This window comes from Linepithema humile, chromosome 2 (assembly GCF_040581485.1).
Source record: "Linepithema humile isolate Giens D197 chromosome 2, Lhum_UNIL_v1.0, whole genome shotgun sequence".
Classification (NCBI taxonomy): domain Eukaryota; kingdom Metazoa; phylum Arthropoda; class Insecta; order Hymenoptera; family Formicidae; genus Linepithema; species Linepithema humile.
In genome coordinates this window covers 32530124-32557183 of record NC_090129.1, presented here as the reverse complement: position 1 = coordinate 32557183, position 27060 = coordinate 32530124, and the positions used below count along the sequence as shown (strand labels likewise).

At 36.5% G+C, this 27060-nt stretch overlaps 2 protein-coding genes across 8 annotated transcripts in view; both read right to left on the bottom strand.

Annotated features, from left to right (window-relative positions):
• LOC105674929 (adult-specific cuticular protein ACP-22-like) overlaps nt 1–11536 on the bottom strand; it is a 110400-nt gene extending 98864 nt beyond the window's left edge. For 3 of the 7 annotated variants that reach the window (XR_010888700.1, XR_010888701.1, XR_010888702.1), the window contains exons 1-3: nt 11324–11536; nt 10793–10924; nt 10434–10511 (exon numbers count right to left, since the gene is read on the bottom strand). Coding sequence is in view for 2 of the 7 variants with exons in the window: in XM_012371617.2 (XP_012227040.1) it covers nt 10434–10472 (39 nt within the window). In the remaining 5 variants the exon portion in view is untranslated. Of the gene's footprint in view, nt 1–6418; nt 7094–10433; nt 10512–10792; nt 10925–11323 lie in introns of those variants that run through there. The other 4 variants (XR_010888699.1, XR_001101201.2, XM_012371617.2 and 1 more) reach the window with 4 other exon arrangements.
• A 3831-nt stretch (nt 11537–15367) lies between these two features.
• LOC105674937 (zwei Ig domain protein zig-8-like) overlaps nt 15368–27060 on the bottom strand; it is a 44612-nt gene continuing 32919 nt past the window's right edge. Inside the window, exons 4-5 of the mRNA XM_012371625.2 lie at nt 26714–27013; nt 15368–23077 (exon numbers count right to left, since the gene is read on the bottom strand). Coding sequence (XP_012227048.1) covers nt 22977–23077; nt 26714–27013 — 401 coding nt within the window. The 3' untranslated portion in view covers nt 15368–22976. The remainder of the gene's footprint in view (nt 23078–26713; nt 27014–27060) is intronic.

Here is a 27060-nt window from a genome sequence, read left to right as displayed (position 1 = left end):
GGGATTATGCGCAATGCGCTTATGACGATTTACTGGTCGGATCAGGTCGTGCGCTCCACCGCGAACGGCGCTTCCGGTGGAGCAAAGCTATGAAGTTGTCGGAAAGGTACCTCTATATCTCTTAAAGAGATATACTCAAAGCTTTAAAGGATTCTTCTACATGAATAGGTGTAAATTAAATCCGTAAAATACTAGAAAAAAAGAATCGTTGCTTTTGAAATAACATTGAGCGGTTAATTTTCTTTAGAAGTAATTAACTCTTTGCGGTTTTAATTTCGGCAAATAAGCCTGTACGTTTTGCTATGTGTAAAACGCAGTTGAATCTATCTCGATATAAGACCAAATAGATTAATGTTATCTCACGTCCAAAAAAGTATAACAAAGTACGAGAAAAAGATAGTAAAAGATACAATAAAAAAAGTTGTGTATATGAAGATCATAAATAAGCCATTTTATTTTTACATAAAAATAGCGAGCTATATAAATTCGACGGAACTTCAATGAAAATTTATGTACACGTATAGACATGATCTATTTCACCCACATATGATCTATTTCCGTTAAATATCACGTTTTGCATACCCATTGTTTATGTCAACACGGCATAGATCTGAGTGCAATTTCAGGATTGTCGAACCGAAGCATCGACTTCACAAAATTATTATCTGCAGAACATAAACGCAATTGGAAAACAAACCTTTGAAACTGTCCGAATGATACATTGGCGTCAATAGATGCGCAAGCAATTTCCCATTTATTTCCTATGATTTTCTTATCTTCGAAAGAGAAAGAAGGATGAGAGTGTTACAAAATGGAATTCACATAACTTGTGCACGTATAGATAAAAGAGATGTAAAACGAGAGAACAGGCAAAGTGAAATAAATAAATCTTTTGCAGTTTAACTTTTCTAAAAATGTAATAAATATGAGCAATTTCGAAGAATTTAAAAAAACGTGAAATATAATTTAATTTGTCGAAAAATAATTCTGTAATTCGAAGACGATACTCGCTTTACTTGACAAAGATCTACACAGTTAGTTTCCCTCTGGTAACATCTGTTGCTAATTACTGCTCGTCTAATTATCATCTTTCTCGAAACAGCTCTCCCTACCAATTAATCAACGCATACTTTTTAGATTTTAAACAATTATCTTTTATAATTTTTTCCCTATAATTTTTTTTAATTTACAAGATAAATATATTAATAATTTTAATATTTTATTAACTTCTTTGCGTCTTATATAATATTTTGAATATGTAACAAAAACATCCACGTAATAATAATTTTGATTCAATCTGAATAAGTTTACTTTCAGTTTACTTCATCGGCTAAATGTGTATTTACGGAAACTTTCTCGATTTTTTTTCAAGTATACATAAGCATTAACTTATTTTCCTGTACGAATTGTTTCAACGTGCAATATTTAATATGTCGCAAATGATGCGCATATTTTTCAATTTATTTAATAAACAATTACTGTGCACGACAATATACAATTTCAGCTTCTATCACGATCGTGACCAAAATGACCATCGAGATGGATCTATGATTTTCGTGCAATACATATTGCGAAACGCAAAAGTTTCATTGACAGCGACGTCTGTCACGTATTCTGTCGCACGCGAGACGCTAACGCGGCGCGTCCGCATCATCGCGTGAGAGAGCGGAGAAGCGGATAAAAATAAAAGGTCGCGAAGAGCCGGGTGTATCAATCGTCAGCCTGTCTTCGAATTTGAAAGATAACCCCGGCTACCCGACGACGACGTCCAAAGAAAGTATCCCCGACCTGCTTTTCAAGCCGGCTTGGATCGATGGCACCGAACTTGTCCGCGTTACATAGCCCGGGCTACAGACTCGTTTATCCCTGCCAAGGACATTCAGACGTCCATTTACATGGTAACACGGCACGACGTCGACGTCGTGTAACTGCGCGAGTTTCCATCCGGCTGCCCGACAAAAGGTTATTAGATCCTGACGACCTCGCCATGGTTCTCTCTGTCTCTCTCTCTGTCTCTCTTTCATTCTCTCTAGTGGCTCGCTTACACGCGACGTTACGGCTCCTCGGTCGACCCGTCGAAACAAAGTTTTGGCGTGTACTTGGAGACTTGGAGACGCAACCGTCGTCGCGCGGGGCGCGCACGTCATCGGGAAGAATCCCACAACATGCCGTCGCCAGCTAGTGCACCACCGACATGCCGGAAGTTATCGCGAAACACGGGATGCATAGAGTACAGTTTACGGTGTGCGTCTTGCATTCGCATTAGAACAAAGGCATCTTCAACAATTTCGAGAGCACTTCACGTGAAAGCGAAGCAATCGCAGCTATGCTCCGCAATATTTTTGCAAAATGCCTGAACAATCATTGAACTAATCGCTTTCATATAATGCATTTGCAAAATTCAGAGTAAGAGCTAGAGATTTTAAGTATTTTAAGTATATTTTACGACTAATTGTAAGTGTTGCAAAACATTTATATATTGAAGCGAATCAAAAGGAGATCCTGAAAATTGTTATTAATAATGTATATATTATATTTATTATAAAAACTTAAACAAAATAACTTATTTTTTAAATATAATTATCCAGCTTTCAACAGATTTTTCCGGCGGTCTGGAAGCTTCTTGATTCCTCGAAGAAAATATTTTGCTTGAAAAGTTATCCCGTTATGCACCGCAGTTTTAAATTCGTTATCATTAGAAAAGCATCTTGCCACATCTTCTACACGGTTGAGATTTTACAACATCAGGTCACCATGGATTCAAGTCATTAAAAAAAGATTTCAGAGGATCTAGATTACGTGGAAAACATGCTAAGATGCTTTTCTAAAGATGACTAGCCTAAAACTGCAATATATAAGCGGGATTTCTCAGTTAAAAGATTTCCTTTTTAAAGAATCAAAACACTGTAAGCATAAATAATGCAGAAAAATAAATTGTTTGAATTTTTGTAATAAAATACACATATATATTTTTTAATACCTTCGTTCAGGAAATTTTTCGACTCATCCTCGTATATAATTCGATTTTAATTAGAAAAAAAAATTCTGTAAAAATTTACTTTTATTTTATTAAATTACTCATTCTAAACGCACTTGGATGTTGCAATATGTTACATAAAGAGCGAGATACTTCGAGCGTGATGCATCACACGGTTCTCTACTTGGAAATATCAATATAGCATAATAACTACATAAATTGCTCCTACCTGCAGTATACCCGAGAACTATTACAGAAACCATCACATTCACATTCGCGCACACGCAAACACGTAACCGAAAGCTGATCAAGACGTCCGAGCGCCGTACATTACGATGAATATATCCCGTCTGCGCGCCGGTCCAATTTGAGACCGAGTGTAACATCTCATAATCGATGACAAAGTACGTATTCGTAGCTATTACCAGTGACGAATCGCTTATTGCTGAAACAACATCGCGCACCGTCTCTCACCTCGGTAAATCATCGCGTCCCAAAATGATCGCTTCGCCTGGAAACTCTAATTATCTTCGACGTTCCCGAGGCCCTCATGCTGTGTGACGTACGAGGGACGATATCTGCCTCCCTCGAAGTTCACGCCGAAACTTCGTTTTCACGGATTGCCCAAGGACTCGTAAGCTTCCCTCGTAACCAACCCCGCAAGCGGAGTCATCAGAATCTAATAACCTTTTGTCCGGAGAAACTAACGTCCTATATGACGTGCTGTTACATCGTAAACGGTCGCTTTATTACCATTCACTCAGGTGAGTCAAGAATCGAGTAGTCAAGTGAAATTACATCAAACTTTACAACTAATTACTCATTTAATCTCTTCATATTTTCAATATTACTTTCAAATAAACGCTAAACTTAATTCTTAAATCCCTGACGTATCACATATAATGCGCAAACTTTAAACAAAATTAAATGGTTATTTATTAAAAATTTTTATGGAAATTAAATCTTATGATTGTTTTACTATCAGAGTGCAACGATAAGAAATGCATCAATATAATTTTCTTCAACAGTGCTACCTAAATTCGGGACTCAAAAGCTTACAGTGCTAACGTTCGATGCAGTTGTCCGCGATAATAGCTGGTTGTCGAAACTCAATCTGATATCACGGACTAAATCATCTCTGTCAGATACGCGATGTTGACGCTCGAATCAATACCTATACTTTCATCAGAGTCTTTGCGAACCGACCGACTTTATCGTTGCACGTTCATCTCCATCATATCAGTTTTATAGCATCACTCATTTATAGTCTGTTCTATCAGTAATTCCGTGAACGTACAGAGTGCGATATAGAGACACGTAAACGTTAAGCTATGAAACGTACTGGCGGTGTATATGCGGAAGCTATATCTATAGCTTTAATAGCCGGGATATAAACGGCACTGTGATATTGGCTCTATGTTCTGTTCAGATGCATCTATTCGTTATATACTGTTGTTTCTACTTGTACTAGGTCGAGCTTTAAATTTTGTTCATTTCGATTCAACAACATTATCCGGATGTTCCGCTAAACACAATGCTATTGTTACCATAATGAGAAGCGAATATTGAAACTGGATTGAACGAAATATTTCCATACGTAATGTACTATAATTTGAATTTACATATCGATGGAATATTGCTTAAAGCAAAATTCATTAGGAATTTAACAAGAACGCTACAGAGTCAGTCGAGCTAATTTGTCAGGAAAAACACGGCAATTACGATATAATGTTCAAGTGAGAATTCCAAAACGTGCCTTATCCATTTTTGCTTTAAAATATAGCTGTCATGATTCATAAAAGTTTTATTATAAGAATCTGTTAATGAGATTATGTTTATAAAACATTAAAAAAAACGCATATTTAGATTATAAATCTGTTGTATAAATAATGGCACGCAAATTGAAATCAAACTCGCAAGTTGAAAAATTTTATACCCCTGCAATTCGAGCTTTTAGAACTTACAAACTTGCGATACAGACACAATTTCATTTCCGTAGTCGTTTTCTAACAGAGTGCATGATAGCTTAGTATACAATTGCAGCGCAGAATGCTCGCGCATTCCTTTCTCTCTTTTTTGATAAAGAGAAGTGCAATAAGCACTAAAATTTTCAACGCAGCGGAAACTTTTTAGGAAGATGTCCCACGAGTGGCCAGTTATCCTTAATTTGGAGCAACGCCAGTGCGCCAGTTATTAAAAGTTGGCGAATCGTACAGTGATAGTTAAATATTCAATTTCCATAATCTTATAGTCCCATACTGATTTCGCTAGCGAAAGTGCTCGGAAAAAGACAATTGTGTCATACGTAAGTCGTATGTGAAACACGTTTTGTTTGTCATGCAGTATATATGTGTGCCGTTCGTTTCCAAGAAAAAATTAAATTAGTCAAATAAAATTGGCAGACAAACTCTAAGGTAATTAAAAAAAAAAAAATTGTATATACTTTTTTCTTACAGAACGTAAAAAGTTTTATGTACAATGTAATAAAATATTTACATTTTTTCTTTTAATATTCCCTATTTTTCTCACTTTGTTTAAAATTTTGTGTTGCTTAGTATTACTTTACATTTACCTAATTACATGAGCACGTTAGAGTAAAAAAAACAGAAGATACTATAAAATAAATGTTAATAAACATATGTAATGTATAATATAATATGAGACCAAAAGTATTATCTCTGGAGTAATGAATGAATAGCATATTATTTTGTATTGCTCATTTACTCAATTTAATGTGTCAGATAAATGTAATGTGGTTATCAATAAATGCAGGGAAAAAATTGCACAAAGAAAGCGAGCAAAAGAGATAAACTAAAAGAAAAACTATAAGTTTGATAATAATTACAAATTTATGTTGTGATTTACCATGAAGCACATTTTGTGCGCCGCAATTATTAATTAAGCAATAAATAGAAATTGCTATGCTAATATTCTTTCTATTACTGTGCAAAAATCTTTTTTTATGAGGCGTGTTATATTTCAAAGACTCCCGATTTTTATATTTGATAAAAAAAAACATTTCAGCGAAATGTGCGTTATAAAAGCGAGTCGATTATATTGCTGTTAGCGATTGTAATCATTTAATAATCACAGTTTTTCACAGTACTAATAAATTGCGAACTCGAAATCCTACTTTAGCAATTCACAAACAAAACGTGCTTTAGATACAACTGACACAATTGTTGTATTTTTCCGAGCACTTCCGCTAGCGGAATCAGTATAGAACTATGAGATTATGGAAATTGAATATTTAACGACCATTTGCTTTTAAAAAGCAATAAATGATAAAACTTATTAATAAGAATAATTAAAATATGTGTTTGTGTATGTTAAAATTATATTAAACATTAGTTTCTCAAAATTGATCTTTAATATTATAATCTTTAAATTATTAAAGATATAAATTTTAAGGAACTAATGTTTAATATACACAACATATAAAGTACACAAACACATATTTTAATTATAATGAACATTATTAACCTCATCATAACGCGTTTTAAGTTGTTCGATCCTTCTACTTATCGACTCACTAGCTCGTTGTATCGAATGATTTTATTCTTAATGCTCCCCGAAGTAGCTCTCCAAAATTCCGCATAATTTATACAGCAGGGAAAAATTAATGAAATCAACTTTGCCAAAATCGATACCGATTACAAAAGAGTAAATAAAACTACAGGCACACGCAACTTGCTTTTTAACGTCATGAAATAATTACTTGTAATAATTACAATAATATATATTATTTTAATTTAAATAATATTAATAACTGCATATATATTTTTATTGGTTATACCTACAAATATATTTATATTAGAAAATACTTATGAATCTTTTAACAATATATAAAGTGCAGATATAAATTAATGCAAAATCAAGAAGACTCTACCGATGTAAAATTGCAATGACGTATTAGAATCCCTCTATTTTCCCTTGGAAAATTCTGCTTTTCTTCCAGTGGAAAAATTCCGCAAGCTCTCCCGGGTTTTTCGATTTTCCAAAAGAGAGAACTTCAACGTGGTGAGTCAGTTCTCGCGCAAGTGCGGAGACGTCGTCGACAATTTGCGTTCCGCTGCGTGACTCTATTTTTTTTTTCTCTTTCTTTCCCTCTTCTTTCTAGCAGAAATGATGCAAAAAACTTTAATTCCAGTTGGGGCAGCACATCGAGAATGGTGCTCGACATGCGGCACGATAATACGCACACACTCGCCCAACCCTTTTTATTCAGTTGACTTTATCGTTTTGCGACGCGGCCGTTAAGAACGAAGAAACGCCTGTCCCAGTTCTGAGGTTAACTACAAATATCAGTTCAGCGACAGAGAAGCTCGCGGGCGCCGCCGTTTTCCACGTACATGCCTCGAATATCTCGCTATTTGCGCTTCGGACTTTACAGCTCCCGTGTGAAACAGTGGGAGCTAAGAACACCGAGAGAGAAAAGGAACAAGACGGTTAGCGTTGGCGGGAGGATAGCGTACGCGGAAGAGAGTTAAACAGAGAGGTGGAGATACTAACGTCATTGTAAAACGGCACGTTTGTACTGGAGATGTACTACGACAGGAAAAAAAAAGAAAAAGAGAGAAAGAGAGAGAGAGAGAGGGGGGGGGGGAGAGGGAGGGGAGCGAGATAGAGACTACGTCAACGTAGAAGGCGCGAGCGAATCGTTGGGAAAAGAGCGAAAAGGGGTTGGTGGAAAAGAGTGAAAGAGGAATGATAGGACGGGCAGCGTTTTATAGCCCGGACTAGATGGTGCGGAACGCGGGGAGAGAAATAAAAAGGATAGGGAAACTACGTCAGGACTACTCGCGGTAGATGCCCGTTGTGCAGATACGCTTTTTCCATTAAAACTCGTTTCTATAACACCCGAGCGTATCACGCGGTGAGAAAGTACGTACGTACGAGGGCTCGTGGCGAAGCAGGACGGCGCGCGCCGCGATAAGCGATAGTTATCCGTTTGAGATACGTTCTGTCGTCGCGCGAAGAATGTCGCGCGATTTATCGAAGAGGAGATACAATTTACAGGAAAGCACTATCTGACGCGCGCTCGATTCGGCAATGAGCAAACAGTGCATTATGCAGCAAGAAAATTCGCGGGCGATATGATCGCGAGCTGATTAGGTCGTCAACGTTAGGAAACTTTAGTTTCCCAAGACTTCCACTTCATTAACCCGAATGCACAGAGCGGCGTGCAGCGCGCCGCGCTTTGCATAAGTTCGGTTTATGAGATCGTTGAAATCATTTCACTTCTCTTTCACTATTTCATCAGATATAATTTCTTTGTTCTATCCAGCGCTACTTAACCTGATTGCCTTAATCACAATATAGGACCCTATTCTTTTTGAATATCGTGGAAAAGCTAATGCGATCAGCAATTTTATTTCATGCAGAAAAATATCAAATAACATGATTCAATAGTTTTATATTCTATTCTTTCCAACGACTGCAAAGAATCTTATTTTATATATTTGTATTTTTTGTGAAACAAATCTGAATCGTAAACAGAAACTATTTTATATAATATAATTTAAAAAATATTTAACAATGTAATTAAACAATTTTACAATATGTTTTGAACTGCAAAGAATCTCATATTGTATTGTATCTTTTTCTACTAAATGCAAAAGACTGAAGTACAAATGGATAATATTTTGCACTTGAAGAAAAATATTTCAAAATTATTCGTATTCACTTGAAAAAATTTTTGAAAAATATTGTAAAAAATTTCTTTCTTCTTATAATCATCGGAGCCTTTATAAATTATAATTTTAGATTTACAAGAATATTTCTCTTTCTTTATTTTTACTGCACTACATTATAGGCAGGCAGTTAATATTTTTACATGAATGTTTCTTAGGTGGATGTATTGTTGCATGTATTGAAATGGAAAACTCACACGCGCAGAGAATATTGAAAATGAGATGAGTTTTTGTAATTCTATCTCCTTCCTTATTAAACAATATTTTATTTCGCGCATCTTTTCAATATTTATTAGTATCTGAGTTTACCTACGCCTGTCTGGTTGCTTTACATTTCGCAAATACCCTCAATTTCTCTCCCAATTTGCGCGAGACATCCAAATCGGCCGCGATCAATCACTCCGCGCTCATCCACTTACAAACGCTCGACTCGACGAAACGTAACGCGATATCCCTCTACAGTTAACGAGCATCCGTCCGAAGCTCCCTAACAGTGTGTCGAGTTTCAACGTTTGCAGCAACCGACGTGATGGACGTTTCTTAGACCGAGAAACATCTAAGAAGCGAACTCGCGAGATGCCGCGCGGTTTTGTGGATTCCTCACTGAAGTGCCGTCTTCTCGTGACACTGGCGACCCGTGTGTTACAAAGGCACACGGTGTAGCGCAAAGTGAACGTAACACGAAGCACAACCGCGAAAATCGTTACACAGCCAGCCACAACTGTGACAGCAAGACAATACAAATACGAAATGACTTCAGGCGATACGGCGCAAAACAAAAGCCAAAGCTATAAAAGCAATTAAAAACAACATGTCACTTCTAATTGCAATTGTACATTTCATGGCAAATATTTATATTAAAAATTTTTTAATTTATTTTATTCGTGACGAGCAATGATTTACGAGATAATGATCTTTTGTAAAAAATCATCTCATATCATTCAATCATAATTACAATGAGAGGATTAATTAAAGTTTTAAATGAGACGTGCACGCACGCGTGATAAACAAAAGTATAAAAGAAATATATTGCACTTGTTTTAATAGCGGACGACAACTAATCAAATTAGAAGGAAGACTGCTGACCGAGCGTGGTTTCACTGGTGATTCATATAAAAAAACTCGAATAAACAAAACAGAAATTTTTTACAAGAACTGCCGGTAAAACCACATTTACATCTTCCTTCCAATCTGTTTAAATGCACAAACCTATCTAATTAATTTTTTATGCAGAAACTAATTACTTAATTTACAGAATATTTTAAGAATTTATATTAATCGCGGTTATATATGTTTTTTATATGCTTATATTAAAAAAGTAATTTTTGAAAAAAAATATAAAGTATATTTTAGAAGTAAAATACAAAAATATATTTTATCTATTTGAACAATGAAGAATGTCAAACTTTGCACAAATTTAAAATGCAATTTCTTATTCTTAAATTATAAAATTGCAACACATTTTGAAAATATGAACTATATAAATTTATATAGATATATAGATATATAGGATATAGGTTTATATAGTTCATATTTCCAAAATGTTACAATTTTAAGAATAAATTTAAGAATAAAAAATTGCATACCAGATGTAAAATTTGATATTCTTTATTGCTCAAAAAGGCAAATAATAATTATGTATTTTACTATTTATTTGTAATAGTTGAAATCGCAGACAAGGATCTGATTATCAAAATGCAATTTTTAGTTATTATGTGTATATAATATTGGCGAATAAGAAGACAATGAATATTAGTACTCACATATATCCTCATACAAGTACAATAAATGAATTCACTCATCGGTGTTGTACCCTAGCAAAGTACACTCTACAGCTGTACCTGGAAAAATTAATATATATTTTAGCTATTAGGAATTATCATATATGTATATTGATTATACATTATACATATAATGTACATGCAGCATAACCTATTATTTAATTATTGTGATTTTGATTAAAATATATAGCTATTACAATTGTGTGCATTACTTAAAAATTTTAATAAGTATCTAAATATTTTAATAAATGTTTATTACATTTTAGTTATAATTGTATATCTATATATTATCATAAAATTATGTATATATATATATATAAATAATAAACAAATAATTGTACCCATCAGCTAGAATATTGAAGTGTGTTTCATCCACTGCATTTTGCCTTAGATTGCTCTGCTCCATTGAAGAATCGATGCATATCAGAGAGAGAGAGAGAGACATCCACTTGTTAGTAACATAAAACATACACCTACCAAACAAAAAACATACACTTTATTTTCGAAAGAGCATGGAAATTACAAATAGAAACATGCTGCAAATTCGCCACGCCACGATACGCAAAATGTAAACACAAAATAAAGTGCGCATTGTATTGCAATGCATACATAATTATGATTATGTTCTCGCTTTACACATTCGCCGGTCTACTCTGCATTTTATACACACTCCGGGCGAGCAAGATAACTATCTCGGAGATCACGATAAAATCATTACGTACAAACACGCACACAGCACAGCAACATTTTGCCCGGTTTAATTCTGACAAACGAAATTTTCATTTTCTACATCTAATGAAAAGTATGTCATGCTCGATAATCTCTTTAACATCAAGATTATTTTTACGTATGAGAAGCATGAATATCTGTACTTATTGTGTTCTGGATATGTGTCGGTGTAGCGTCAATTTTGATCGATGAAACACTATTAACCGTAACACTCGCGATAAAAATAATATATTCCTGCACACGCCCGCTACTTTAATCGACACTCCCGACAAAATTACGCACTTATTATGCGTTTTTAAGATTCTTTGATAAACTACGGATAAACTACATAATTGATCACAAAATGGCCGCCTGTTATGTATCACTGCAAGCTATGGAGATTGTTATGATGGACGAATGATGGCGCAAGTAGCATTAAACATATCGATAAGTATCAAATATATCGATAATTGATCATTATTGCCAACATTACGCCATTATGTGTAGTATGTTTCGCGGTTTTTTCCGTGCGCGTCTTTTCGGATCATTTTGGAGTAAATCAGGTATTGTATTCATATTAAAAGGGCTTAATAAATACGAATTAATATCGGGATTATCAACAGAAGCAATGAACCATACTGCTAGGATATATTGCTGCTATGGCATAATCGCAAGCACTTGCAATTATTTCATGTGAGCGAAAGTGAGGTTAAACGAACTTTTCGCATAAAACTATCTTTTACATGTATACATATTAAACAAATATCTATAAGAAACTGTCTTTCACATATATACGTATGTAATTATATATTACTCATGTTGAATAAATATCTGTAAGAATGTTATTAAAAGAAGCTTTTAATGGCTGTAAATTCTTATCATTCTGTAAGGGTTATATTAATATATCGTTGGCATCATTGTAGAAATGTTATACGCGATTCGTAGAAAAACGAAATTAACTAGATATCTGTTCGTAGCAAGTCGAGCAAGGTAAAAGCAGTTGGCAAGCGTAGTGACGCTATTTCGAATCGGACCGTTAAGGTAAGGATGAGCGAACAATTTCGCGATTATAATCGTACGATAATACGAAGCTATTTTTTGTTGCCCTCTCTTTCTCTTTCTTGTCTAGTCTCTACTTGTTGTTAAATCAAAGTCAAAGATAAAATGATAAACGATTTGGTTCGCGAACGCAGATTCGTGCTACTTCGCAGGAAGCTAAGTTCTTTGATGATTTGAGAGTATGCATTTTTCTTTTGTACAAATTAGTATACGATTAAGAATATAATCTGATTTCTTGATCAAGGTCTTCATTAAAACAATAATACACTTATCCGACAGTAATTAATGTCATATTTAATTTTATACTTGTATTTGGCTTTGTTAACATGAATCAAAATTCGAACATTAATTTATTAATAAAACAAATAACAATCTTTTTTTACTTAGCAGTCTTTAAATACTTATACTAAACAAATGTCTTATCAAGTATAAATTTATAAATATATTAAAAATATATTTTTTGAATTATTTCTAAAGATTATTGTAAAGGTTATATGTTGGCTATTGTATTACTGTTACAATAATGAGATTTAGCATGAAGCGAAATTAGCCAGGTATCTCAATAATTTAGCAATTTGAAAATCTGAGTTGAAATTCATGTTGTAATTTGAATATAAAAATTTTTTGTTTTCTTACAATATCATTTGCTACTTTCCTTATATTTTCTTAGATTAAGAATGATTGAAAGTTTGTTCTAAATTTTGTCCTAATTACTTTTTTTGCTTTTTTAGGAATCTATTGATTTGAACAAAATCAAATAGATTAGTATGACCTGTTGGGTCATGAATCCTTCAATGCCGCGGACAAATCGTGATTATTTTTCGCAAAACGTGCCTGCGGTAAGTGCTTTCGTGAAAATTTTTAAAAGTATAATAGTTCGAATATTGTGCCATATATTGTGTGCAATTGTGTAAAGTGTTTAGTGCAATCAAAAATTCAATATTTAGTAGAATATTGAATTGGATATCAACGAGAACTCTACGAGGATAAAAGCAGCGCAGATTAAAGGTGTTCAACGAAGGCGGACGTTGCGGTTTTTCGGTTGCTGTTACAGAAATGGTGGAGTCATGTTATCAAGTAAATGAATTAAAAATTAATAGATATTGGGAGAAATAATATTACTAATTAAATGTGATATTGCATTTTATATAATTTTTATTAATATTATATAAAATACTAAAATTTCACAGACATTAATTCTCAATTTTGTTTATTGCAAATTATCTAAGTTTAATCATATAAATGTGTAGATATAAATATGTTTATGTTTCATTAATCTGTCAGTGACATGATTACAAACGCAAATGTGCTTTCACTGAATTACACTGATAAAAATTATGCTTACAATGAGCATAAGAGTATTAATTAATATTCATGCGCTAAGTTAATAATTATTACGATAATTATGAAACGAATAATTATTGATAAATTTAAATATTACCTTGAATTTTCAAGCTTGACGAATTGCAAGTTTTATTTAGAAACTGAGAATAGAATATTATTCTTTATACGAGCGCGATGTTTGTTTTTCATTAGTCAGTCGGCAACTCGGATGTTTTCTCTCCATTGTGTTTAGGGTCATCTAGTCGTCTTCTGTTTCATGAATCGATTCCCCTTTCTTTGTGTGGTTCTTCGTTCGATCGTGAGATTATTCGTATCCAATTAAATTTAACGAATTTCACTGGTGCAGACAGTTTTATTGGTTTCATTAATCGCACGTACATTGTAGCTTTTTGAAAACGCGTAGGCACGTTTGGTCGACACGTTATTTTGTTATTTTGCAGGCTGCAATTGTCACTGTCGTTTCTATAATATTATATGTGAATAGTATTTTATACGCAGCTTTTTCCGATGGTTTGATATCTGACAAAGCAGATCTTCTGATAGGATCGATTTAATACACAATTATCCATTCTTTAAACTTTTGAAAAAGATCTATTAATCAATAGACAATTTTACAACAATATTAAATTTTAAATATCTGTATTGTGATTTGGAACCAATATGATTCCAATATGTATTGCCATGTTTATTGCATTGCCTGTTGTCATATAAATTATAAGCTCGCTTTGCAATAATTATAAGCGCGCAGTGCACCTCCCATCATTAAAAATTGAATATTTTGTTGAAAATTTAACTTTTCGAAATTAAATCAGTTAAAACACATGTCTGTTATGTACGCGTTTGATGTATTGACGATGTTCGCGTGACGGCCAAGACAATAATCGTTCGTCTCGCTTGCTTTAAATACGTGTACAATGTTGAATAAATCGGCAAGTGTGTAAGATAATAATTCTATAATTCGCTTTAATTTATACTTTTTATTTATCTAACTATATAAAAAAAATTAATAAATCTATTATACGAAAGTTTGCAACAAAGAATCGACTATATGTGATATTTAATCATGCCATAATTGACGCATACGAGTGCGAATAAAAAATTAAGAAGGAAAGTATCATGATGCTAACAATAACGAACATATGAATATGAACATGCTTTTTTTACCTGGGCTATGTCCGTGTTTATTCTTCTTTAATCCTAATTCCGTTTCGCTTTTGAATGTGGTCACATAGTGAAAAGGTGTCAGAAATATCGTCCAACGGCGTCCTTTGAAGCTCGTTAGTTACTTATCGTTGGCGAAAGGAGCATTCTCCATAAAGCTCCGAGCTATCAGGATGAAAAAGACGCGGGTCTGAAGAAGCAGAAAGATTTCTTCGAGAATCCGGTCGTTTCCACGAGATGTCCTCAAAGGTGCAGATTGTAACAAAGGAAGTACTCAAACCGTTCGTCTAAAGGTGTTACGACGTCACCTTTGTAACGAACTTCTTCCGCTTCTTCCTCGCATATTTATGCGGACAAAATATGGAATGAGATCCTTGAATAAATTTCTAATAATGATACAAATATTATTAACATATTGTTTCCAATAGCTATTAAAAATATCATATATATTGCATTATGTGTAACATTAGCAAAAATGTGGACTTAGTAAGAAAAATTTTTAGAATATTTAGAGTTTGATACTTTGAAAAGAAATTTTGCAAATACCGTCGGTTTATAAAAGATGGTGAATTATAATAAATAAATGAAATCAATAAGTTCCGTGTGTATATTAAGAAATAGAATTGATAGCATTCTACCAACGATTGGTGAAGACTTATCAGGGAGCATTTATTTTTTTTAGGATACGTTATGTACATGCGGCTCTACAATCTCCGCTCGAAAGAGCACGCCACTCCACTTCCTTTCAACATTTTTATTTAGTAAACATCGTAATATCATAGTATGTACAATAATATACCTATCTAGTCTAACGATATCACTGCGATTACGGATTTTTTCTTCTGTTCACTTTTTTCTTCTTATCTCTTACGCTTGCACTTAGCAAAATTCGTCGATTAGGATCTACGGCTCGTCGAGTTCCAGTCCGTCGCATTGTCCGTCGGAGCGTACTCTCGTTAACAATTAATTCACAATCTAGTTAACGATTAGTTTCTCTCGGCGCCTATCATCTGAATTTCGCTATCGCAAAATTTCGCGCGTGTTTGTGCTCGCAATAAAATATGCGGCGCGCAAATTGAGCGCGGCATCCGCGGACGAGTCGAGAGAGGCGAGAGGAACGATGCGCTTTATCGCTAAAATCCCTCTGATTTTCTCCCGTGAAAAGTGATCGCACTTTGTGTAGCTGTGAAAATCCGCGCGACAAATCTTCCTTTCGAATGTTCTCCGCGTGAATCGTGTACACGAAAATACAAGCGAGTACACTGCAAGTATAAATGTCAGTAGCTTTGTAGTATGCGAAAACGCATTTATATAGAAAAGAGTCGCGGTGCGTCAATGCCAAAGGGGTGGATAGTTTGGAAGTGAAGAACGCGCAGGAAGGAAAACGATCGCATTGACTGCGCGTAAAGTTTGCCGCGAAGTTCGGGGATTGGGATGAGGATGTGAGAGAGGATTCGCGGACAACCACGGACTTCGAATTGAATTCCGTTCGCGCCTGGAATTCAATTCTCGACTCAGCCGGCCACGTGGAATGAGCAAAATTCGTATTCGTTTCATCTTTCCGAGTTCGGGCAACGTGCCGCGTTCACCTCATTTTGCGGCTCGTGGAGCCGAATTCAGTACGTGTCTGCTTGTATTTTACGCACTATGTGGGCACATATCTTAAAACAATCGCACATCCTTCTTTGGATTCTTTATTTAAGCCGATTGAAAGTTTTCTTTTTAAATAATTGACAGTTGGAAATAAGAATATTTTTGATAAATTAAAGTTCAGGAACGAGAATAGATAACAGTACAATTATATTATCTACTTATTTCTTCAATTGAATTGTACTTAAGTAAGATTTTAATTTAAAGTTCAATAAAAAAAGTGAAGTGTAAATTAAAAAAGTATGATATAAGTTCTTTCAACTTTTCAATAAGAAAAATTTGTTGTGAAATTAATTTCAGAAACAGTGATTAAAATGACATTCAGTAACTTTAGAGTGATAATTGTGAAACATTGACAAATATTACTCGTCTAAATTATTATGCGGTGCTGGTTGACAGCTTGATGACGCGTGACGCTGAAATTCCTTCCGTTTTCACGTATAGAACAGTCTTGTGCGAAGCCACGCGATGCCTGGTACGATATTTGGTCACGACACTCGGTAGAATTTCGCTCGCGTGTATACACGTCGCGTAATAAAACGGGCGTTTCATTCGATAATTCGTATTATTAGGAAGTAATATTACGCGGGGTGGTGAGGGCGGAGGCGATACGAGTTTGGCGCGGTTGCAGTTGCCAGCGGTTTCACCCGGATCGGACAATAATTGCACCCGCGTTGCATTTGGAAGATGATGAATGCCGCGTAATGGTTTACGCGAAATCGCGTTTGATTTTGAATTTGCCTTGAATGCACGAATCACCGGCTAATCGGTGCACTGAAGAAACCGATTTATGTCAACTTGTATTAGAAAGAGATTAACTGATATTATTGTAATCAAAATTATTGAGTACTAGATTCGGTATAATTTTTTTTTATAATTAACAAAATTAATTATTCTGTGCGTCACAAAAGTTTCCCGTAAATTTATAATTTACTTAAATTGTGTGTAATAAAGACTAAAAATAGAATTAGATATTATTATAATATTACTCACAAGCTTTTTAGTCACAGCCAAATTGTTTATTCTTAATTCTAATTTACATTGACAACATCTTATAATTTACAATCCAGATTAAGTTGATATAAAAAATATTATTTATCATAAATATTAAAATAAGAAACGTATACTTTATACATTAGAAAAAGATTAATGATTAATATTTAAATATGAAACTATATGTATATGTATGATAACAAAGTAATTTGATCTACAAAGAGACATTAATTATTTCAACTAACATTAATTAAAAGAAGTAATTAGTTTCTTACGCAAATGCGATTTTAAATAAGAAGCATCCATTTGCAAGAGGATATTGATTTAAACAGTGCTATTGGTGATACATTGAACAGTGCTTGTAATAGGATCAGCGTAACGTAACATTGAGTTTCACGGAGATAGGGAAACGCTGCATTTATCGTATTCCAACTCGTGTAAATGCAGTTCGAAATTAGAAGAGCAACGCGTTTATTTCATTTTCGGATTATCCGCGGTATTGATTTGCTAATTATGGAAACGCCAATGCCGTAAAATCACGAAACTTGAGATTGAATAAAAGAGCAAACTTTTTTGCTTATCCCCACATCTGCCGTTTATATTTTGTTTGCGTATTTATATTGAGCCAGAAAAAAAACCAACTAAAAATTGATTGAAGGATTCCCATTAGTAATACACATTTGTGAACATCCTGTGTTTAACCGGAATAACCAGGGCCATCGATACGCCTCCCAAACATCCGCCCGGTAACGGGAAAATCGATGCGGCACGCATTGCGGACTCGGTTCCGCGACTCAACGGCGCGCTTCCTATCTCTTACACCCAGTTTCCGCCGAAAAGAAAGAAAAATGCCTGCGAACTTTTGTTTCGGCCTCGACGCCCGTACCCGCCCGCGCAATTATTTTTCGCCCAACCTCTCATTGTTTTCAAGGGTCGTATATTCCACCGCCGAACCACACGTGTAAGCGTGATTCTAGCAAGTTCGCCCCGCGCGAGAGAACTTCCGGAATATTATCTTTCTTGCCGGCACCCTCGAAATCATGTACTCTTTCGACGTCACGTGGCAAAATTTCGAAGGGCTCGAAATATTTTTCCTCTTGTTCTCGTTTTTTTTTTTTAACACAAGACATTCAAAACGAAAAATGTATACGAATAATTCTGTGATTCGCACCTTAATTATAACAAATAATTTTAGCTGGTGTAGCAGGAAACCTAATTATAATGAGTAAATAAAAGTTAGCACATCCCCCAAGCTCAAGCAAAAAGAAAAACACTTTGTTTTTCTGAAATCATGTTTCTGCGCCGCATCTGTATTTCTTCATCGCCCTCTCGACTCATCTCGTTACTTAAATCGCCTCTGACAAACGACCATCTGTGCCGCTCCAGGAAGTCTGTTGGACCAAACGAGCGTTCACCTCGCGTATCAACATTCGCGAAGCTGCAATGATTTCGTTTCGCCGAGTGCGGGTGGCTCGAGCGATACTTTCAATACTGTCTGATCGCACTAGCGGGCAAACGACAATTTTATCTTATCGGCTTTCCCGAGTGATTAATTTTTCGAAATGTTATTAATGTAAGTGTTTTGGCGAGCGTATAAGCGACATATTTTATCCGCTTGCATGCGCTATTTATATTGTTCTTAATATTTCTTTTCAATTTGAAACTATTCGATAACAAATAATTTCACAAGAGAAAAAACAAGAAAAGATAGAGAAATTCTACTTATAATTTTTATATGTCAAGTATAAGTAGAGATTCTTTGCAATTTGGCTGAATTTTATTATTTTACAGTGCAATTATTATAATAACAAACTTATAAAATAACACAAAATATTTATTAAATCAATGAAATAGTTAAGAAACTATAATGAAACCAACATTTAATATAATATTTAGCGCGATTTATAAAAACTTCGCAATTATACTTCGCGCTATTATTACATTGCATTTTTTTGACAATTTGGTTTTATTATTATTTTATTTATATCTCTGAATGCAGTGCAATATAATGAAATATGACAATCATTGAAAAACAATCAAAACTGACTGTAAAATTGAGGTGAAAGTATGCCGTAAGATAATTGTGCATTACACGCAATTTTTCAAAGGTAATCAGTGGTCATTTCGCGTCAAAGCGGAACTTAACAGTAGAAAAAGAACGAATAGATTGCATACAGAGGTCGTAAAGCTTCGTTTTGCAGGAAGTAAAGATTTTCCGGTCAGCAACGCCAAATCGTTGCTCGCTAGTGCTATCTGGCAGAACGTCACATCAAAACACACACACAAATAGAAAGTAGAATCGTCTTCCTCTCTCTCCCTCTCTCTTTCTCGTTTGTGCGATTGGAGCATGATTCCTCCGCGTCAAAAAATTCGCGATTGTCTCGAATGTATCCGAGAGCGAGCGAGAGAGATCGGTTCGCGCCGAAGTTACCGCGCGCGGAAAGGCGTGTGAGTGTGTGATATCGCACAAGTTATATAATACAGACATTATGTACAAATTTGCGTTAGTACGCCGACGCTAATGCCGGCGGCAATCTCTCACAATCGCGGTCGCTTATTAAATGGCGAAGTGGACCGATCTGCAACGCATTCGCGGCATCGCTGATTAGTGTTGCCATCAGGCTTAATCTGTGCATGCATGCAAAGTACGTGTTTCTCGAAGGGATCGGTGTGTTCGTACGCGCGCGCGCACGCGGTATTTCACGGTTCGTGAGTTTAACATGTGTCCGACGAGCACGTTAACACGTGTGTGCGCAACGGCGAAATGTCTCTCTGTGCGTTCGTCTTTCAATCTCCCCCTTCCCTTCGCTCCTCGCCACTCATCTGTCTGTATCGCTATCTCTCGATCCTTCCATCTGCCTCGCGATACGATCATGGTTAGGGCGATGATGTCGGGACAAACGATGACAGGAGTGCTCGGCGTTTGATCAATTACTTCTGGCTTTCTGGCGACGAAATAATACACTTACAGAAACTACGCTGATACCGCGCGTTACGTTGATACGTGCTCGGATTTCCGTACTGATCTCTATATAATCCTGCCGCTACAGCATTTGTGAATTTAATTAAGGCAAACTACTCTGCGTATAGCTTGAGCGCAACGTGTAACAAGAGATGGAATATGAAAAGATGTTGTTTACACTTCTTTTTCGGTCCAAGCTTAGTACAGTGAGAAGTAAATGCAATAAAAAATTAAGGAAATAAAATGCAACTTATATTCAATATTGTATATTAATGCAATTTATTAAAATACAGCAAAAACGTTTCTCATTATCATCAAATATCGTTATAATAGTTTAATTTTATATTGTTTTTCTGTATTTATGTAATTACTGTTTTATTTATATCTAAATGCAACACAATGACATACGGTAATCGGATTTATGAAACAATCGGGCACAACTGACTGCAAAATTGAGGCGAAAATATAACGAGAAATAATTGTGCGTTACACACAATTTTTCGGGGCTAACCAATGGGCAATCCGCAGATAGAAATTTAAAGCGCACCTCGTACCATCGTTTCCATTGATAGAATGCTTATTTATGCATGGTCCGCAATAATCGCCGGCGATTATTGTATTAAATTGCCGCGCACGGTGTGGGCTTCGGTTCGATTATTCAAACGTTTCATTCGCGTTTATTTGCGATCATAAGATTAACTTTTGCGCACGTATGCCGCGTTTATTGCCATATATCTTTACTAATTGTTTTGCACCGCCTCGTTTGATTACGTGTCGCATCACTAAACACGTCCAATTATTTTTTTCACATACTGCATCGAATTGTTATTAAAAATCTCTATTTAACAATATTATACTATCGCGTTACAGTTGAGTTGGCAATTTTGATAATTTGTATTATTCTTATACTGAAAGTTGTACTTTTTTATTTCTACGAGATATATTCTGCACTTAATTTTTGTATATCTTTTTTTATGTCCGCGGAATATGTATTTATATCTCTTACAATTATCGGGAAATGTAAAGCTAACAAGGATGTTTAATTGATAAAATAATTTTATGGAGTCAATTTTACCATATTTAAAAGACTAAAGTTGTTTTTAAAAGACTAAAGTATGTTTTACATCCTGCACGAATAATCGCAGATTAATACGAGGTATTAATTTAAACGTGTTCTGATTCGATATTTAAGTAATATAGTCAACGTTTAAACCGCCGTATTTTTCGCGAGATCTCGTGTTGACGATTCGTATAATTCTTTTGCTTGATCATACAAAGATACATAGATAAATGAACGATGAATGTTTTTTTACATTATACACTTATAATTTTTTTAAATAAAATCCAATAGACGTCATAAAATTTAACATTTCAAAAGAGAATAAAAATTGCTTAATGAAATAAAATCCTTTTATGGAAATAATTAAAAAATTTATAACGTTAAAACGGAAACATATAAAAATTCAGAGAACTTCAAACGCAGTAAAGCTAATCGCAGAGAGAACAACGTATGCGAGTCAATTTAGATAGGTTACGATAAAATTTATCGCGGAAAACGTCGTCGGGACTGGTAAGATAGCATCGGCGCAAGTATGTGAATACGGCCGATTATCGCGCGCGGCAATTTTATGAAATACGGAAAATTGCCGTATCGGGCACTCCGGTCACGTTTTATTTTCCATTGAATCCCATTCACGTAGCTTGCATTCCCAAGATTCGACCGCTCGTAAAACGTTACCTGTAAGGCAATCGCTCTGCACCTTTACGCTTCTCGTAAATCGGTTTCTCGCGATGCGGATTACCTGGATTATCGCGGGGTCGGACCTCGACAGAGACAGTCCTTTCCTTTCTCACCCCTTTCCTCCTCGTTCGTTGGCAAAGGAGGCGAATGTTCGCTCGTCGGATTTACCGTTAGACGCCCACGTTCCGGGCATTAGCGTCGACGTTTGCTTTTAACTAAATGCCTTTCCGCCGAAAGACACTTCTCGTCGCGATCGCGCTCACACCGGTAGCGCGCACCAATTCCATCGCGGCCGGAATGCGCACGACGCGATAGTACACACACATTCCCGTTTGATTTCCGATGCACATCGGCGCGAGAGCGACAGTCGGTGGCGCGTAAAAGAAGCGGTGTGTTTTCCTTGATAGAGGAAAGAAACCGGTTAATTGAGCGACAACTCGATATTGCATCGTCCCTTTCGATGTCGGAAAAGAGAAGGAATAGACAGGTGTAGAATCTCTGCATTTTCGTGAACACTTGTGCATCGCGTAGTTTTATTATGTGGATAGCTGTCCCTCTTTGTAGCCCGTCACATTGCAAATGGTAATTCACGACGCTTTCGCAAGAGTCGTAATGAAATAACTGAAAGACTGTTGCTTCCAGAATGAATTACTATTTTTTTTCTCAATTGGCAGTTTTTTTTCCTCATAAAAGTATCATGAATTATACACAATGTGTGTCAATTAAACAGGCTCTGCCTTAAGCAACTTCAACATTTCTTCGTACAAATTACAATCGTTTCACGATCACATCTATTGGATGGGAAACGCGAAAGCGCATTCGCGTAGACGCAAGAGGAACGTACCGCGACGGATGTGAACTCTGGCCGTTGGCGCTGTGTGTGCTTTTTTTTCTTTTTCGTTTTCGTTTACACCGAGGATATGTACAAAATGATGAGGGACACCAATAGACAACTCGAGGACAGTATCGGCCCCGCGGTCCCGGTCTGCATCGCTTCCGGTCGCTCGCCTGTAACACAAAAGTATCTTATTTTTATAAGCGATTCATTTGCATAGCTGTCGTATTTTAAGAAGAACCGCCTGTTAAGAAAATACGAGTTGTTCTTCAAGCAGCACCTTTCAGTGATTTAATTATTCTTGCGTCGCAAACTACAATTTATGCGCATTTCGATGCTAATGTGCGTAAAGAGATATTATGGGAATATATTCAACTATTCTCTCCTTCATCTTTTATCGTGACATGTCGGCGTTGCATCATCTTTTCCAGCTCGAACCCGACTAACCCGGCTATACATTTTTATTACGTCACTCTTGTTTCTGTTATACATGGTAAAACCATTATTAGAAGTTCTTCAGGGCTTACGCCACGAATAAATAAACCATCCATCAATCTATAAAATCTCATTCAGCGAATATAATCTACTTCACGCGAGGCGGAAAAGCAAAAAGGAAGGAGGGAGGGGGGTTGAGGCGGTCGGGGTTCCGAGCGTGATCTGGGTAACGAGGACTTACCATGCAGCACGTGCTGGTGCCACAGATATTTTCGCATGGAAAGTTATCGAAATACTAGTGACGTGTACGCGTGAGGAAAGTTTCTCTGCCGGTGTGACTGAAATTAATTGAATCGCACTCGCGTCCGCTCGTGCGCGTGGCATAACGCGTCGCGAAACTTTTTAATGAATGTCAACTGCGCGAACGATACATTCGAATAAATGATTCCCCATTTTTCGGCACGCAATATGCCGGACCTCCGGGCCGCGCGCGCGCGCGCGCGCACGATTACTGGGCAATGTTGGTCGCGGACGATTTAACTATTGTAAAAGTTCCGGGCGGAGGCGAATGGCGTATTAGAAGCGCGTCCTCTATGCGACGGATATCGGTCATTTCGTGAAGCGAATCGAAGTACAATTTCCGGACGCGCGCGTCCTCCCTGTGTCCCGTTCGCAATGCTCATGGAATTTTCCGAGTGTGTCCTCGTAAATTTTCCAAGTTTCGCGCCCACGAAACTTTCGTTCGCTTGCTCGCGTTTCTTATCGCGACGCAGGAAATTTCGGAAAGACATTCCTTCCGACGACGCGCCGGAACGGCGACGGCGGGTGGAACAAACTTCGCGAAATTGTTTTTCACGCATTGTAACCGGAACTCCGTGGAATTATTCCGCGGGTAACGGCTAATGGCTAAGTTTTCACGAGATCTCGGGGACCTATATATTTCTTTCGACGTCGGAATATCGGTCGCGCCAGCCAAGGCAGGCGCGCGCCGCCTGTATGCGTGTGCGAATCGAAGAGTAATTTCCGCCCCGTTCAAGCCGTATCAACCGGGTAGCTGTAAATTTCTGCGAGCTTTTAAGATGTCGTATTCCACGGGTGGGTCGGGATTTCGACGGTAAAATTTTAAGAGCGCGTACTTAAGAGTTATTCTCGCTGTCGCGATTTGTATTTTCCGTGCAGCGATACGCACACTAATCGATATCGCCACAAATCTGCAATACGTTCCGGGAAAACGTTCTGAAGAAAACGATTGAGATAAAAGATAAAAGTTTTCCGTAAAATATATAATTCATAGATTGCCGTGCACTAAAATATGCAATAATAGTTCATAAGAGCTACTTTTTGTCGCGATTTGTATCTTTTTACGACAATATCAATGGATATCGCAAATCTTTGCGATACAATCTAATGCAACTGTTTCAAAATAAATGAGAAAAATAAAGGATTGCAAATATGGAATTATTTTTAACGTATTTTAATATAATTTTTTGGGCTCGAATTTTGGATAGTTTGGACACAAAATATTCGAATTTTCTATTTGAACTCCATTTTTAATTCTTACATTTAAAGATTAAAATTAGTTTAACCCTCATTTATTAATTAGAATAATTATTGCAAGAATGATATATGCAGCATTATCGGATGAAAGACCTCTCGTCACGTTAAAATATCCAAATATTGAAAATATATAAACTATCTGCACAAGAGAAAGAATAATGTTTCCGTATACTATTTCGCAAATAGTCGTCCGATACGCGAATGCATGATTACAAACATACAGAATTGTTTTTGTTTCCCATTTCACAATGGATTCCAATAACCGTAATACGAGAACATCCACGAATCATCGGCTGAAATTCGTACTGCATACTCGCGCGATGTTGTCGCGTCACGAAAAACAGATCGGGATAACGAGCATAATTCAACGTCAGTTGCATACACGCGCTTCATTAATAAATTATTCGCGCTAGGTCATCGAAGCATTCACCAACTCCGCGGGCTCCTTCGTTCGTGGCTGATGACGAAGGGCCTTATTATACGAACCCGCCGCGTCGTATTCGTGTTCGTGCGAACCTTAGCAGACGTATATCTTGTATATATAGGCGTGAACTTCGCGACTGCATAATTGCCAAGAGAGTTGATAAAGCAGCAAGTTTCTAACGCATTTCCAAAGGTGGGAAGAGACAGCTGGCGAGTGTATATACTGGGTCGAATATTCCGCAGCCGCGCGGTACGTGGTAAGTGATAAGAAAGAAATGTGAAAATATTCACCCGTCGCGGGCTATGCGCGAAACTCGATATTCTCATATTTTGACGTCATTATCATCTGGTATTTATCGGCGTGACCGCGGGCGGATTCGCGGCTGGCTCCGCCATTTATTCGTGAAACTTTTCTGATTCATATCAGTACCGGCATAGTTTTAATGACGATGGTGGAATACACCTCGAGTTTACGAGCCGGTTGTAAATAGTTAACGCCTAAAGCCCTTGGCGCGGCGGCCAATAAAATAATTTTGCGCGCTGTAAAGTAGAATGCGACGACAGAGTTTTGTACTTCCGGAATTTATAGTGCAACTTATGAAATAGCCGGTTGATTCGACATTCTGGCGCCTTCTCGCGCTGTTCGACATGACGTGGTTGTTGCACGAGGCAGAATTGTTTTAATTATTTTATTAAATCAATTGTTGAATATTTCATAAAATTGCACGCAAGCAAAAATTGACAAGCGAATTTTCATTAGTTGATAATTATCTTAATATATATGTTCGTTAAAGAAGTTTGATGCATTTTAAAGCAAATTTGCCCGATCGCAAAATAGTAACAATATAAGAGAGAGAATAATTTATTGAAGAGAATCTGTGTCTTGAATGTCACAGATTAATATTTTATAAAATATTACGAATCTGGAATTATTTTATCCGGGTGCATCTCGATTTTTTTGATAAATAGTATATTTAGACAAATAGTCGAGCAGTTTGTCGATGGAACGGTGCAGAAATATACAATTTTCCGCGATTGCTATACAGTAAATACGCGAATATAATTAAAAGCCAGTGTTTATTGACAAAATTATGCATAGATGAAATGCGTAATATATATAATAAGAATTAATCGTAATCAATTTGATGCATTTGTTGAATAAATTTTGATCAAATACACGCCTTAAGGAAAGCTCTATATAAATCTATGAAACATGAAATTTTCCATTAAGCAATTTTGATTCCTCCAATTGTGTGAACATTAACGTACAAAGTTCTGTGCGAACTATCTGCTCGGAATACGTAAATCTCTCCCCCCTCTCTCTCTCTCTTGTCTCGCGTCGCTCGTAAAGCGCCGCCGAGCCACAGCGGGCTCCGGCAGGAGCAAAGACTCACCATTTAGGACATGAACCCTGATGGACGCTGTATTGGCGTTGCTGGGCTTGCAGCGGTACTCCCCGGAGTCCGAGGGTTGCGCCGTTTGAATAAGGAGCCAAGAGGTGGTGACATCGCCACCCTTCTCGGTTATCACCGAGACGCCGCCCCTGGGACTGTCGTAGCTCAGGACGTTCTCATTGTAGTACCAGAAGATGTAGGCTGGCGGCTCCGAGCTGAAGTGTATGGCGCACGTCAGGTTTATCGTGCTGCCTGCACCGACGTACAGCTCGGGCCCGCCCAGTATCGTCGCCGTAGGTACTGCGATAAAGAAGAATTTTCTTTCGATTTCTCTCTCCATCTCCTCT